Genomic DNA, 13183 nt, shown 5'->3' with positions numbered 1-13183 from the left:
GCCCGGGGGGGTGGCCGGGCCGAGGGCTGGCGGAGCCTGCCCCCTAGGGAGCGCTGAGTCCCGGAGGTGGTCGTTTCTGGGGAGGGGGTGGTGGGGCTCCTCCCACCTGCCCCCTTCTTTCCAGCACTTGCATGGCGCTTCCCTCCTTTTCCACTCTATCTGTCACATATTGCATTCCTCCTTCCTCCCCCTTCTCCATTTGTCCTCCACTTCTCTCACCCAGTCCCTAGTGAGCCTGCCTCCGGTCTGAGGATCTGAATCCAGGTCGTCCTGGAATGTGTAGATGTTGTTCACTTACACGCAGGGCTACCCTGATGTCCCCACCTCCCAGTCCTGACTCTTTTGAGCTGTCCCAGGAGGGTGTCCCGCCTCTGACTCACAGGAGAGAGGCCAGGCTGTGACTGTGACAAGCGAGGTGTGTGATGTGTGTGTGGGCGTGCACACTGGTGTGAGAGTGTGAGAAGGGCACGCAGGCCAGAGGTAGGACATGGAGCAGCTGGGAAAGGGCCTGGGAGCCATGGGACAATCTGATGGCTTTCTTCCTTTCCCCTGCCTCTGGCCCTGCCTGTCCTGGGCCAACATGGTGAGTGTGGGACAGGAGTGGGTGAAGGCTGACCCTTTCCCAGAGGTTTTCAGGGAAAAGGATTCTACTTCATCCCTTGGCTTTGCTTCTCGATCCATGACCCTCTTTTAAGGAAGCTCACTCTGATATCTAACAGTCTGCCCTGTTCCCACTGGACATGTTGTCTGAGGAAGCACAAATCAGACCAACAGCGTCTATTTATGTTTCCAGATGGCTGGAGGGTAGGGTCATGGGTCCAGCCTTCATGAGCCCGAAATGCAGCAGCGACGAGGCTTGCTCTATGGTGACCTGTGGTCAAAGCAGATGGGGCAAAGCAGGCAGCACGGTACTGATCAAGAGCAGTTCAGAGGCTCTGGTTCACTCTGGCCTGTAGACAAGTCGTTTTCCCTTCCCAGGCCTCAGTCTCCCTTCGACCAAATGATAATTAACATTCTGCCTTTTCCCCAGGGTTGGTGTGGGGCTCAAGGGAGACAGTGGCTAGAGGAATGCCTCCTGAACCACAAAGGTGGCTCTACGAGCACTTGGCTAACTTCCAACGTGAGTTCAGATTCTTCAGGGTATTTGACATGCCCAGGTCTGTGCTGAGGTCTGACATACGGGAACTTGAAGATTTGGTACCTGCTCTAATTCCCGTTTTGCTAACACGCAGGAAACATTTGCCTCAGGGACGAGAGCAGTCTCAGGGCATCTCAGGGCAGCTGGACCTCAGTGAGGTCATGGTGCTGACTGAGATAAGACTCAGGTCGTCAGGGTTGGGAGGCATTTGGGTAGGGAGCGGCAGTGTGGGCAAAGGCTTGGTGTGGGGTGCATTGAGGAGAGCCGCTGGCCGCAGCAGAGTGCAGATAGAACGAGGAAGAATAAGCAAAGGTTGCCCTAGGTACAACGGGGCGGCTTGAAGAACCCTCAGAGTCCACAGAAAAGTTGGACTTGTTAGGACTCAACACGGTGGGCAACAGGGAGCCGTGGAAGGCTCTTGGGCAGAGAAATGACAACTGGACCCTCAGAAAGAAAAACCTATTCCTATGGAGCATTGCAGTCGGCCCTCTGAGCACGCCAGGCAGGAGTGTGCAGGGAGCTGGTGCAAATGCCTCCTGTATGCGGGCGAGCTTCTGTGTTGTGACTCGGGCCACACGCGTGCTTCAGTGTGCCAAGTGGCTGCATGCCCCGGATCCATGCTGCACGTGCCAGCCAGTGCGGGTGCGGGGCAGTGGGAGGTGGGAGAGGTGTATGCGTGTTGTTTGTGGGCATGTGTGTCAGCGTGTGCATGCGGGGCTGTGGGGCCTCACAGCATTGTGTGCACGCCCGTGCGTGTGTGTGAGCGTGTCCGCCACCCCCAGGCCCGCCCTGTCCGTGCGTGTGAACTGCCATGTTGATTTCGTGCTGTCTTTCAGAATCACTATCAGTGACCCCTGAGGAGCGTCAGCCACGGTAGGTACATGCCTCTTGGCCTGCTGCATGAGTGGTGTGTCTGCCCCTGCTGCACCAGCTCCACACGGGGGGCACACCTAGGACTGCAGAGCCAGGCTCCCGCCCTCTCCCTTCTGCAGCTCCAGACTTATTCTTTCCTCCTTCTGTCCTCACTGCCAGCTGCTCTCTCACCTCCCTTCTCAGCGAGCCTCGGGACTCAGTGCCACTGCCCGGGATCCCCGTGGCTGAGCCTGGGGGGCTCTCGGGACAGGCTCCGCACCCGAGCTGGCAGACGTGGGTGTTCTCCAGCGCGGCCAGAGGGCAGAGAGCTCGTGGCTTAGGGTGTAGGGGCAGGGAGCTTGGGCTCAGGCAGCCTTGGAACTTCACCCTGGGGTGCCATACTCGCTCCCCAGTCTGAGCCGTGCTGCTGGGGCAGGACGGCCAGCTCGCAGCCGTGGAGCAATAGGACCCGAATCCACCAGAGGGCAGAGTCCCACCTCTATTGTGCAGTGATCTGGGGAGAAGGCTCTGGTTGGTTGATGATTTCTGAAAGCCTCGGGGTCCTATCCACACCATCAGCCCAGAACACACCTCACAGGCGAGGCAGGGTCCCGCAGCCCCTTCCCCTGCCTCCTTGGTGTTGTCACGCCTGGGAGTGCACGACTGAAGGCAGCGTTCTCAGCCCCAGGTGCAGCACCCAGCCAGCCCCAGGGCTCACAGACCTGGGCCTGTTGCTCCTAGAGGCGGCCCACACTTTCCAGCCAGGGGGACGGCAGTGTCTGCTGACCTGGGCAGGTCAGCCTCTCTGAGTTCCATCCCGGCTGGGCCGCGGAACTCGCCCAGCGAACCCGCCCGCCACTCTGTCCCTGCCGCTGACTCTCATTCTTCTGCTTTTCCCCAGCAGGAAGGGCCCAGCCTCACCTACGCGACCTGCGGTCCCCCGACCACCTGAGGCTCCCCTCTTAGACTTATAAGCCTGTGGCCACTGGCATCCAGCTGCCTGTCCTCCACTCCCCAGGGTCCCTTCAGAGGACTCCTGAGCTTTCTGCCCACCCGGAGAGGCCTCCAGGGCTCCCTCCAGCCATCCTTTTAGCTTTGCCCTCCTGGTTGAAACAGTGTTCTTTCTCCTGTCTTTTCCATCAGGCCTGGTGGCTGTTGCCTGGGGCTCAGAGCCCCATCCTCCCTGAGGCTAGTGGTGGCCTGGGCCAGTGAGTTGAGGATAGGGAACCACAGGAGGAGGAAGCCAGAGGGGGCTGAGCATGTGTCTGGAGCTGTGGGTGCACTGCCTGGTGGTGTGTGAGAGACCAGCGTGCGTGGCGGGGGAGGGCCACCCCAGCCTCCAGCCCAGACCCCACAGAGCTCTGGCCCCGCCCATCTCCAGCTCCTCCCTTCCACCTTCCCTTTCTTGCCTCTCCCCTCTCTTCCAGAATCCTTGCCCACACCTTCGCCTGCATCTTCTTCCCCTGCCCTCCCCTCACACGCCTGCGGGCTCAGCTGCCCTTGCCTTACCAGCTCTCTCCCTCCTCTCTCCTGTTCTGTTTCCTCTCCAACTGCCAGCCGATCGGGTCAGGCAAGTCCATCCCGTCCTGAGAGCCCCAGGCCCCCCTTCGACCTCTAACCAGATCCCTCTATTCCTCGGAGACTTCTCTTTCCAAGCCTTCCTGGACGGCTGTTCTGTGACTTGACAGTGGCTCCCTGGCCCCAAAGCCTCCCCCTTCATCTGTGACTTAGTCTGTTGTAGTGGTGAGCTGACACACCCAGCGTGACGTTGGTGAAACTTGTGCCCCTCTGTGGTATTTCTCCTGCTCCGTTCTATAAATAACTATAAATAACCATATATTATACATATATATATATACACGCACACAGATATGGCTGCCACAGTCTCACCTCTAGTGCTGGGAATTACCGTGCTGTCCTTGAGGAGTCTTGTGACCCAACTATAAGGGAACACAGTCACCCTGAAATCCTCCTCCAAAGCGTGCCACCTCCGATGAGCTTCCCTGTCATGCCCACCCAGCCTGTGACAGCCAGCCCCCTCTGCTGCCATCCCACCCCTCCCTCCTCCTGCGCAGGGGTGCTGTATTGGCAGCTGCGTGGTTCTCTGACTGCTACCAGTCTTACTGTCTCTTGGCTGAGAATAAATAAAACCCATTTCTGGACAATGGGGAAAAGTGTGTCCTCTGCTGGCTTGTGTTTGTGGCACTGAGAGAGGTGAAGGTTTAACATTGGGGTGCGGGGGTGGGGGAAGGACCCAGCCATTGCTAGGGTGCTGTCAGGAATGATAAAAACCAGGCTACTGGGAAAGCACCTGGATATTCGCAGGTCCTCATCCTGTGAATCCTGCTCTGACCACTAGGGGGCAGGAACACCATCAGCCTGGAGGGAGGATGTGGGGTGTGGGCCGGCAGGGTGGAGGGACTGAACAAACAGGCCACCGGAGGGCAGGGTCATGGAATGGAAAGCAGCTGGCCTGGAAGTTGGCTCTCTCGGGTGCTGGGATGCTGCTTTCCCTCCTCGGGGTTAGATCAGTCTTCTGAGTCTGTCAGCCATTCAGGCCCCTTAGAGCCCTGTGGTCACCCCGGGGGTCCCCCAGGCTTCACCAAGCAGCATGTGACAGGTCCAGATCTCTAACATCCCCACTGGACACGCTCAGACACCCTGGGGCTCCACACAATGCAGAAGCCTGCCCTCTGCTAGCAGGCCCATTTCCTGTTCGGTACCCAGGCCCAGAACCCAAGACCCAGGGGCCGGAAACAAACACACAAGGCACCTGGCTGGCGTGGCTCAGTGACTGAGAGTTGACTTATGGACCAGGTCATGGTTCGATTCCTGGTCAGGCCCAGGTTGTGGGCTCCATGCCCCGTGTGGGGCATGCAGGAGGCACTCGATCAGTGTTTTTCTCATTGATGTTTCTCTCTCTCCCTCTCCCTTCCTCTCTCTGAAATCAGTAAGAACATATTTTAAAAATAAACACACAAGGCAGTATGGCTAAATCCATTTATTCCGAAATAAAACAAATAGAGTCGAATCAACCCCATCCCCACCTCCTTCCTCTGTCATATGTTATCAATAAATAAGTTTATTCTTGCATTATAATAATAATAGGGGCGGCAGGGATGGGGTGCAGGGACTGGGTGGACTCTCCCCATCCAGTCCCTGCACCCCATCCCTGCCGCCCCTATTATAATTCTCCGGGGGTAGTGTCAAGTTATTAGATCACCATGATCTTCACGCCAGCATCGTTATCAGCCCGGTAGAAGAAGGGGATGCAGGGGTTTCTGCTCAAGCCTGGGTACTCCTGGGGGCTCTGCAGCTCACACAGCAGCTGCATGATCTGCTGTGCGGTGGAGTTCTCAAGTGCAGCAGGGCCCGGCTCCATACCGTCCGCCAGGCTCACCTCGTGAAGATCTTTTGAGAAGGGCAGGGCTCTGAGTGTTGTGAGAGCTCCCCCCACCCCCCTGCCCACTCACCCTCTCCCAGAGCTCTACTCACCACCTTGGCTATGAGCAGCTCCAGTTGCCTGGGGGGCCGGGGGGGCCGTCGTGGGCTCCCCAGCAGGGTTCTGGGCAGCCCCCAGGAACCTGCCATACCATTCATTACGCTCACCAACCAGGCGCACCACCAGCTCCTGCAGCTCCAGTAGCTTCACCTGGAGAGAGAGGCACTCAGCAGCCACACCCGGCCCTGGCCCCGCCCACAGAGGTGGTCAGGCCCTACCTTCATTTCCTCCTTGTCCTTAGCCAGCCGGCTGATGTACTCCTCCTTCTCCCGGTGGCGCTCCTTCAGTACTGCCCTCTGATTCTGATACAGGGTGATGTAGTCTCCTGCGAAGAGCGGGGAGGGCAGGCAGGTGGAGAGGGCTCAGCTGCTGGGGATCCCCGCCCACCATACAGCACTCCCTGCGCCAGGCCCTGGCCTTGCCGCTCACCAATAGTATCTGTTTCTCCAGACAGTTGAATGCAGCGATGCTCCAGCTCCTCAACCCGCTCCTTCAGATCCACGTTCTCTTGCATGACCTCTGTAAAGCGGCTCTGCAGCCACAAAGCAGGGTCAGGGCTCAGCAGCCACCTGCCCCGCCCGTCCCCACCCTCCCTGGCCCTGGCCAGGGGACACTCACTCACCTGCAGCTGGTCCATGGCCACCTGGAGGGCCTGGTGGGTCTCCACAGGCACACTGTGCCCCTCGGGGCTCGGGGCTGGGGTGTCCGCCTCCAGCTTGCGCTGGGATGGGGCTGCCAGCTGCGCCAGGTGCCGGCAGTGTAGCTTTTGCTTCTTCAGCTCCCTGCGCAGCTGTGCCCGTTCTTCCTCCGCACTGGCTAAGGCCGTGTTAAAAAATTCCACCTGCGGGCAAGAGGTGTGTGTGCTTTTGCGGGGGAATGCTCAGGACAAGCGGGAGGCACAGGGTCAGAGAGGACCTTCCCATCACAGGGCCTCTGTGGACACATCTGTGGTTCAAGGATGGGGTGGTGTCTGACCACTGGCTCCCAGGGGAGGTTGGGAATCAAGAGAAGTTACAGGGTAGAAATCAAGAGGTGACAAGGGTGTCCGGGAGGGACCTCAGAGGGAGGCAGGAAGGTGGGACAGGAAAGGGCAGGGAGGTCAGCTCACCATGGCCTCTCGGCTACCTAGGTCCTCCGGGATGCTCAGCTTTGGCCGCACAGCCTCCTCCTCCAGCTCCTCTCCATCCAGTCCATCGCCTGTTGGGGGCAGCCAAAGGGGCCTCAGACAACCCCACAGGGAGGTGGAGCAGCCCAGAAGATAGCTCGGGACCCAGCTCTGCCCCGCCTCACTGACCCCAGAGGAAGAGGGTTCGCTGTCCTAAAGGTTTCTTCTAACTCAGTTCTTTGCTGCTAAAAGTCCCCCTCCCCCTCGGGCTCTGGCTTCTCCCTCTGGGCGGTTCCAATTACCTTCCCCAGGCAGAGCCATGAGGCTCAGCTGGGCCTGTAGCTGCTGGTTCTGTTGGTTGACAGCTTCCAGGAGCCCCTAAGGGGCCAGGAAAGAGCATGAGAAGGGACACAAGTTGCAGGTCTTCCCACTCAGGGCTGAGAGGCCCAGCACTCCAACTCCCTCACCTGGGTCTCCTGCAACTCTTGGCGGGCCTTCTTGGCCTCCTCCTGGCTCTGAACTTCCTCTTGCTGCTGCTGCTCCATGAGCTGGGAGTGCACCAGGACCTGCTTCTGCAGGGCCTCCTTGTCCGTGGCCAGCTGCTGGTAGGCGGCCACGTACTGCTGCAGGTAGCTCAGGTACTGGTCCCGCTGCTGCAGCAGACCCTGGGCCTCTTGGCTCTTCAGCTCCACCTGCGGGAAGACCCTGGGTGTGAGGGCAAGTGGTGGCTTCCTTCCCGATTCTGAGGAGATCAGCACAGACCTCCTGCCCAGGCCCTGGCTTCCTCCCTCCAGGGCCTCAGTGACTGCCTCCCTTGTCCAGAGTCCCATGCCGCCTTCACCCAGGCTCATACCTCAGAACAACCTGCTTTCTATTTTCACTTTAGGCCACAGGCTTGTGGAAAAGCACAGAGCGCCAACCAGTATCTGCTAAGCTGCACACTAAACGCCTGATACTTTACATGCATGATTCTCGTTTAATCCTCAGACCTCCATGAGGAAAGTGCTAATCTCCCTTTTAAGTTAAGGAAACTGAGCTTAGAGATGTGCCGTGAATATACCACGTCTCTTCCCCTCTAAGCGAGCTCAATGCCTCCACTGGAGATGATGACCTACAGCACAGGGCTACGCACCTGCACAGGTCAGAGGGCAGGGGCAACGCAGCCACAGGCTCTGAGGAACTCTGGGACCGCCTGTCTCTCCAGGCTGGAGCTGCCTCAGTTCTGGCCCCGGCACCCAGCTCATCCTTGCCCAAGTGCCTCCCGCCCCAGAGGCCAGTGCCCGACTCTGAGCCCTTCTCAGCTGGGGCAGCGTTACCGTCTCCTTCAGCTCCCCCAGCTTCTCCTGCAGCTGGCCCAGCTTCTTGGCCAGCTCCTTCTTGACATACTGCTCCGTCTGAAGCGTGCTGGTGATCTCCATATTCTCGTTGGTCTGGACAGAGAGAAGCAATCTGTGGCCACCCAATGCAGCTGGAGACACCAGAATTTGATGTCCACACCTACCCCCCACCACCCAGCTCAGAAAAGGGTAGAAGCAGGGAGGGAACCCCCAACTCCCCCCTTCCCCACATTCATCGACATGGGCTCCCTGGGTCACAGGATGCCTTCATAGGCTCCATTTCACGTAAGGACCATACCACCCCATTTTAAAGGCGGGACAACAAAGGCCCAGAGGGGTTAAGCGTCTTGCCCTGCAGGAAAGGACTCGGCAAGGGAGGGGGCAGGCCGGGCGAGCAGGGCTGCGCACCAGCCTGACGAAGCTGTCCTGCAGCTCAGCCAGCTGCTCCTTGAGCTCGCGGTTCTGGGAGAGCGCACGGCTGATGGTGGTGCGGTCGCTCTGCATGTCCTCCAGAATCTGCTTGCGCATCTCCGCCTGCTCGCCCCAGCGCTCGGCCTCCTGCTCCAGCTCCAGCAGGCGCTGCCCCTGCTCCTGATTCAGGCGGCTCAAACTTTCATTGTCCTGAATTTGGGCCCGCAGCTGCCCTGTCAGAACCTCCAGTTCCTGCTGTAGCTGCTCCGCTTTGGCTTGTAGCCGCTGTTCTTCCTCCGAGGGCCCTGCCGGGGGCTCCGGGGGTGGGGGGGCAGCTGAGGAGGCAAGCAGACAATAAGGGCCTCTCGCCTCTTGGTCCACAGCTAATTCGGGTTCCTCACCCCAAATCTTGGCTTCCTGCTAGTAATCCCCACTCCTATGATGTTCAATCTTTCAAGACACTCTCAGTAGAGTTCTCTGCATTTTCATGCTCAAGACAACTCTGGGCTGACAGTGGGCCCTCCCCCCTTTTTTCAGATGGAAACACTGAGGCTCAGAGAGATTGCAAGACTTGGCAGCTCCTGGTACACACCTCTTTCCCTTTGCACAATGTCCTTCCATCTGCCCCCCTCCTCGGGGGCATTCCAGCCAGCCTCTCCAGCTCCCCGACATGAGTCCTGCTCCCAGGTCCCTCCAGCCTCAGCTTACCTATCTGATTCCTCAGTTCGGCCAAGCTGGTCTCCAGCTCCTGCACCTGACCCATGCTCTGCTCCTTCTCCTCCCTCAGCTTGCACACCTGCCCAAAGCACGGAGAGTACGGAGGGAGGGGATGGAGCCATGGCCACGCGACCATCTCCCTCTCTGCCCCCACCTACAAACACACACGTCCAGCCCTGGCTGGTGGCTCAGTTGGGCAGAGCATTGTCCCTATGAGCCAAGGTTGTGGGTTCTATCCCCGGTCAGGGCACACATAAGAATCAACCAATTGTGCCTAAATAAGTGGAAATCAAAGTTTCTCTCTCTCTCTCTCTCTCTCAAATTAATAAAATTTTTAAAAGTTAAAAAAAGAACACATTACACATCTACCTGCACACACAAGTGATATGATTCCCATTTCACAGATGCCCAGAAAGAGCAAGTGACCTATCTAAGGTGGGGGCCGAGGTCACAGCTCACCTGCTCTGACATCTGCTGCATCTTCTGTTGCCAGATGGCATTCTCTTCTTTCAGATTCTCTGCATACTGGTCTCTCTCCATCTGTAGCTGCTTCAGCAACTCCTTCAGCTGTAAGAACGGGCGCAGAAGTCAGCCGGGGTCACCTGGAGCCGTTCTCCTCACACCCCTCCCTCTGCAAAGCCTCACCTGCTCCACGTGTGTCTCCAGCTGCGCCCGCTCTTCCAGCGCCTGCTGTAACTGCTCCTTCCTGTCAGGGGTTTCAGACTGACTGGAAAACTGGATGGTGGAAAATGTGGTTAGATCTGTGGAGCCCCGGCGGTTCCACACAATGCTCCCCAAAGGGTCTGAACAACTCAGGGTCCGTAAAGAACTCTAGCCTCACTTTATTAGTACCACGTCCATAGGTTTATATTTACTCAATACTCATTGTCAGCTATTCAGTGAGTGTTCCAAGTCCTCCCAATCTGGTGTGCCTATTACAGCTGTGTTGTCTTGGGGTTCATTCACATATGGTTCTGCGACTTATTTTCACTTTGCTGCGTACAAGATATATTTAATTGTGTAATGGCTGCACAGTAGTCCAACATATGAATACAGCATACGTTCGTCGTACCCTCCCTGGGGGCCTTTCAGATGGCTGTAGCGACTAAGATTACACACCGGTGCTGGCCCTCAAAATGGAGTGGTTGGGTCAAAAGTAGGAGCAGCCATCTGAACCTCAGAGCACCCTGAGGCTCTAACGTCTCCTATCCCCAGACGGCCACTTGTTAGACTGCCTATCTCGGGAATAGCAGTCTGCTTGCTGCCCAGGCCGGACCAAATTTGGAGACTGGTGTTTCACTCTGGGGTCCCTGACAACCAGGTCACATCCAGGAGACAGCAATCAGGAGGGTGTTTAGCTCAGAAAAGATCTGAGGAAAGACGGGGACTCACACACACCCCCTTTCAAAGTGTCTGCAGGTCTGTCTTGGCAAAGAGTTGAGGCTTTTCCCGTGTTGCTCCGGAGGGCAGACAGACCCAGGGGAAGGAAGTGAGCTCCATGAAGGCAGAGTATTGCTCAGTGTGGAGAAACTGAAGAGGAGGCGCTCTCTGACCCGGGCACCCTGACTACCTGGTGGCTCGGTCCCCCAAGAGGAAGAAAACAGACTCAGGAGGCAGCCTGATCAATGTCGTCTATAAAACAATGGTTTTCAATCAGGATGCTTTTAAAAACAAAAACGAACATCCCTAAACCTTAGATTCTGATTCCACAGTTCAGGGCAGGGCCCCGAGTTGTAGATTGTTATCAAAATCTACAGGATTCTCTGGCAGGACCAGAACAAGGATCCAAGTTTTCCAGCTCCTGGCTGGGGTCACCCACAACGACCACAGAGACCCCAGCTGGAGGGGGCGGGGATTCCCTGGGCCCAGTCCCTCACTTGTTGCAGCAGCAGCTCTGACATCTCCAGCTTCTTTTGCAGCTCCTCCACCCTGAGCTGCGAGGCCTCTTTGTCGGTCACCAAGACCCGAAGCTTCTCCTGCAGTTCCGAGTTCTCCTGCTTCAGGTCTTCATTCGTTTTGCTGTGGTCAGAGGCAGTGGAGAAAGGCATGAATAAAGAACAGCAAGGATCACTGTGGCAATCAACCCACCGCCCTCACCACAGAACCGCAGACTAGTGGCATGGGAAGGGACCCCAGGATCAAAAGTCACAATGACCGGCCAGAGAAAAGGACATGAGTTGCCTGAGGTTAAGCATTGAGTCAGCACAGCAAGGACTAGAGCAGGCTGCACGTGTCCAACCTGGACAGCCTCCTCGCTGTGCTACTTGTGTCCCTCCCGCTTCCCAGCACACCCCCCTACCCCGCCCCATCCTACTTGTTCTTGTATAACTCCAGCTTTAGGGCGTCACGGTTTTTGGTGAGTTCTTTGTTGTGCTGCAAACATAGAAAGGTGAGGTCAGGTGGGCTGGCAGGCGAAGAGTAACAGCAACTTTCTCACATGGAGTCGCACTACATTTCTCCAAAGCTCTTCCAAGCCCATGTTCTCATTGGCTTAGTGAGAACTTGGTGAGGGTGGAAGAGGCAGGTAGAGCGTCACAGCTGGCTGCCAGGCCGGAGAGCGGGTAGTGCTGCTAGTACTACCAGCCTCGCCACCGTGAACCCTACTGAGCACTTTACCCAGTGCTGTGCTAAACTTTGAATCCTCACCATCACCATAGGCAACAGTTACTATCACTGTTCACATTTTACAGGCGAGCAACACGGAGCATTAGAGGTTCATTCACTTGCCTAAAATCACCTAGAGTTCTGGCTGAACACTCAGGTCTGGAGTGGGGGCACAATATGGGAGGGGGATTAAATTTTCATTGTAATTTTTCATTTTTTTAATGGATGATACTGACTCAGCCCCAAACTCAAAAGGCACAGAAGTGACATGTCTCCCAGCCACCCTGTCCCTCTCCCCCTGGGATTGTATGAGTCCTTTCAGACATGACTTATATCACACACACACCTCTCCCCTTTCTACACACAGGATAACATATTAAAAATACTGTTCTGTGCCTAGGACCTGGCCAAGGCCCACTGCCAATTAAGGGCAGGGCTGGCACGTAGGCTCTGGGCTCCATACCCAGTGCTCGCTCTGGAGAGTACACTCCCAACAACCACAGCAACCAACTCATCCACTGGCTGCTTCTAACCACCCACACAACTGAAAGCAGTGGGAAACGGCCCGGCTGCCTGCGGGCAGCTCCCTCCATGCCACAGAATGGACCTTAGGCCCTGGCCAGGGTGGCTCAGTTGGCTGGAACACCGTCCTGTGCACAGAGGGTTGCGGGCTTGATTCCTGGTCAGGACACATACCCAGGTTGCGGGTTTGATCCCTTTGTCAGGCACATATATAGAAGGCAACCAATCAATGTTTCTCTCCCTCTCCCTTCCCCTCTCTCTAAAATAAATTAGAAAACATATCCTTGGGTGAGGGCTAAAATAAAAGAAAAAAAAGAACATTTTTTTTTAAAAAGGGAACTTGAGGCTCACTCCCGCCTCGGAGAAGCTGCGCCTCCAGTGGTTGGGTGGGCGGCTGGGCTCACCCTGTCCGCCTGCTTCTGCTGCGTGGAGACGGCACACAGCGTCCGCTCCAGATCTCCGACGCGCTGCTGGGAAGACTGCAGGAGACCAGCGAGATCCTCCGCCTCTCCTGGAAGGACAGACACCAAGTCCAAAGAAGGATGGCCCCTCAAGGCCTGCCCGTGTGCCGGGCTGAAGCAGGAAGCAGGACAGGGCGAGGATTCCCACCTGTTTTTTGCCTGGCTGCCTGCTGAGTATGGGCCAGCGCGGTCTGTAATTCTGTCTTCTCGGACACGAGGATCCCTATGGTCTGGATATGAACCTTTGGGAGAAAAGCCAAACCAGTGCTGAGAAAGAGGGACACACACACCTGGGGAGCATGGGGGACCCGCCCGCCGGGCTCACCTGCAGCTGCTCTCTCAGGGCCCCTTGTTCCTTCGCAAGCTTCTGCTTATATTCCTGCTTCTCCTGCGGGGAGAGAGGAAACACCTCTGAGGAATGAAACAGTAAAGAACATGCCCCAGGTGCCACCAATGGCCCAGGACAAGCCCGCCAATGAGGCCAGGCTGGTAGGGGCAGGAGCGGGGGAGGGAGGGGAGGGTCAGGGGCGGGAG

At 57.1% G+C, this 13183-nt stretch overlaps 2 protein-coding genes and 1 long non-coding RNA gene across 4 annotated transcripts in view; 2 read left to right on the top strand and 1 right to left on the bottom strand.

Annotated features, from left to right (window-relative positions):
- DNM1 (dynamin 1) overlaps positions 1-1064 on the top strand; it is a 42230-nt gene extending 41166 nt beyond the window's left edge. Inside the window, exon 21 of the mRNA XM_014529304.1 lies at positions 1031-1064. Within this exon, the coding sequence (XP_014384790.1) occupies positions 1031-1064 (34 nt within the window). The remainder of the gene's footprint in view (positions 1-1030) is intronic.
- A 62-nt stretch (positions 1065-1126) lies between these two features.
- LOC106723933 lies at positions 1127-4167 on the top strand. The gene is made up of 2 exons (XR_001359684.1): positions 1127-2011; positions 2171-4167. It is a non-coding gene; the product is annotated as an uncharacterized LOC106723933 (long non-coding RNA).
- Positions 4168-4976: 809 nt separating this feature from the next.
- GOLGA2 (golgin A2) overlaps positions 4977-13183 on the bottom strand; it is a 17984-nt gene continuing 9777 nt past the window's right edge. For both annotated transcript variants that reach the window (XM_005881413.2, XM_005881414.2), the window contains 18 exons: positions 12975-13037; positions 12798-12891; positions 12593-12699; positions 11377-11435; positions 10940-11081; positions 9708-9797; positions 9522-9629; positions 9054-9141; positions 8343-8680; positions 7914-8027; positions 7065-7289; positions 6900-6975; positions 6601-6689; positions 6115-6333; positions 5922-6024; positions 5711-5817; positions 5486-5642; positions 4977-5401 (listed from right to left, as the gene is read on the bottom strand). In XM_005881413.2, coding sequence (XP_005881475.1) covers positions 5205-5401; positions 5486-5642; positions 5711-5817; positions 5922-6024; positions 6115-6333; positions 6601-6689; positions 6900-6975; positions 7065-7289; positions 7914-8027; positions 8343-8680; positions 9054-9141; positions 9522-9629; positions 9708-9797; positions 10940-11081; positions 11377-11435; positions 12593-12699; positions 12798-12891; positions 12975-13037 — 2376 coding nt within the window. In that variant the 3' untranslated portion in view covers positions 4977-5204. The remainder of the gene's footprint in view (positions 5402-5485; positions 5643-5710; positions 5818-5921; positions 6025-6114; positions 6334-6600; positions 6690-6899; positions 6976-7064; positions 7290-7913; positions 8028-8342; positions 8681-9053; positions 9142-9521; positions 9630-9707; positions 9798-10939; positions 11082-11376; positions 11436-12592; positions 12700-12797; positions 12892-12974; positions 13038-13183) is intronic.

This window comes from Myotis brandtii, unplaced genomic scaffold (assembly GCF_000412655.1).
Source record: "Myotis brandtii unplaced genomic scaffold, ASM41265v1 scaffold68, whole genome shotgun sequence".
Classification (NCBI taxonomy): domain Eukaryota; kingdom Metazoa; phylum Chordata; class Mammalia; order Chiroptera; family Vespertilionidae; genus Myotis; species Myotis brandtii.
Note: the sequence above shows the minus strand (reverse complement) of the source record. Positions and strands in the feature narration are given on the sequence as shown.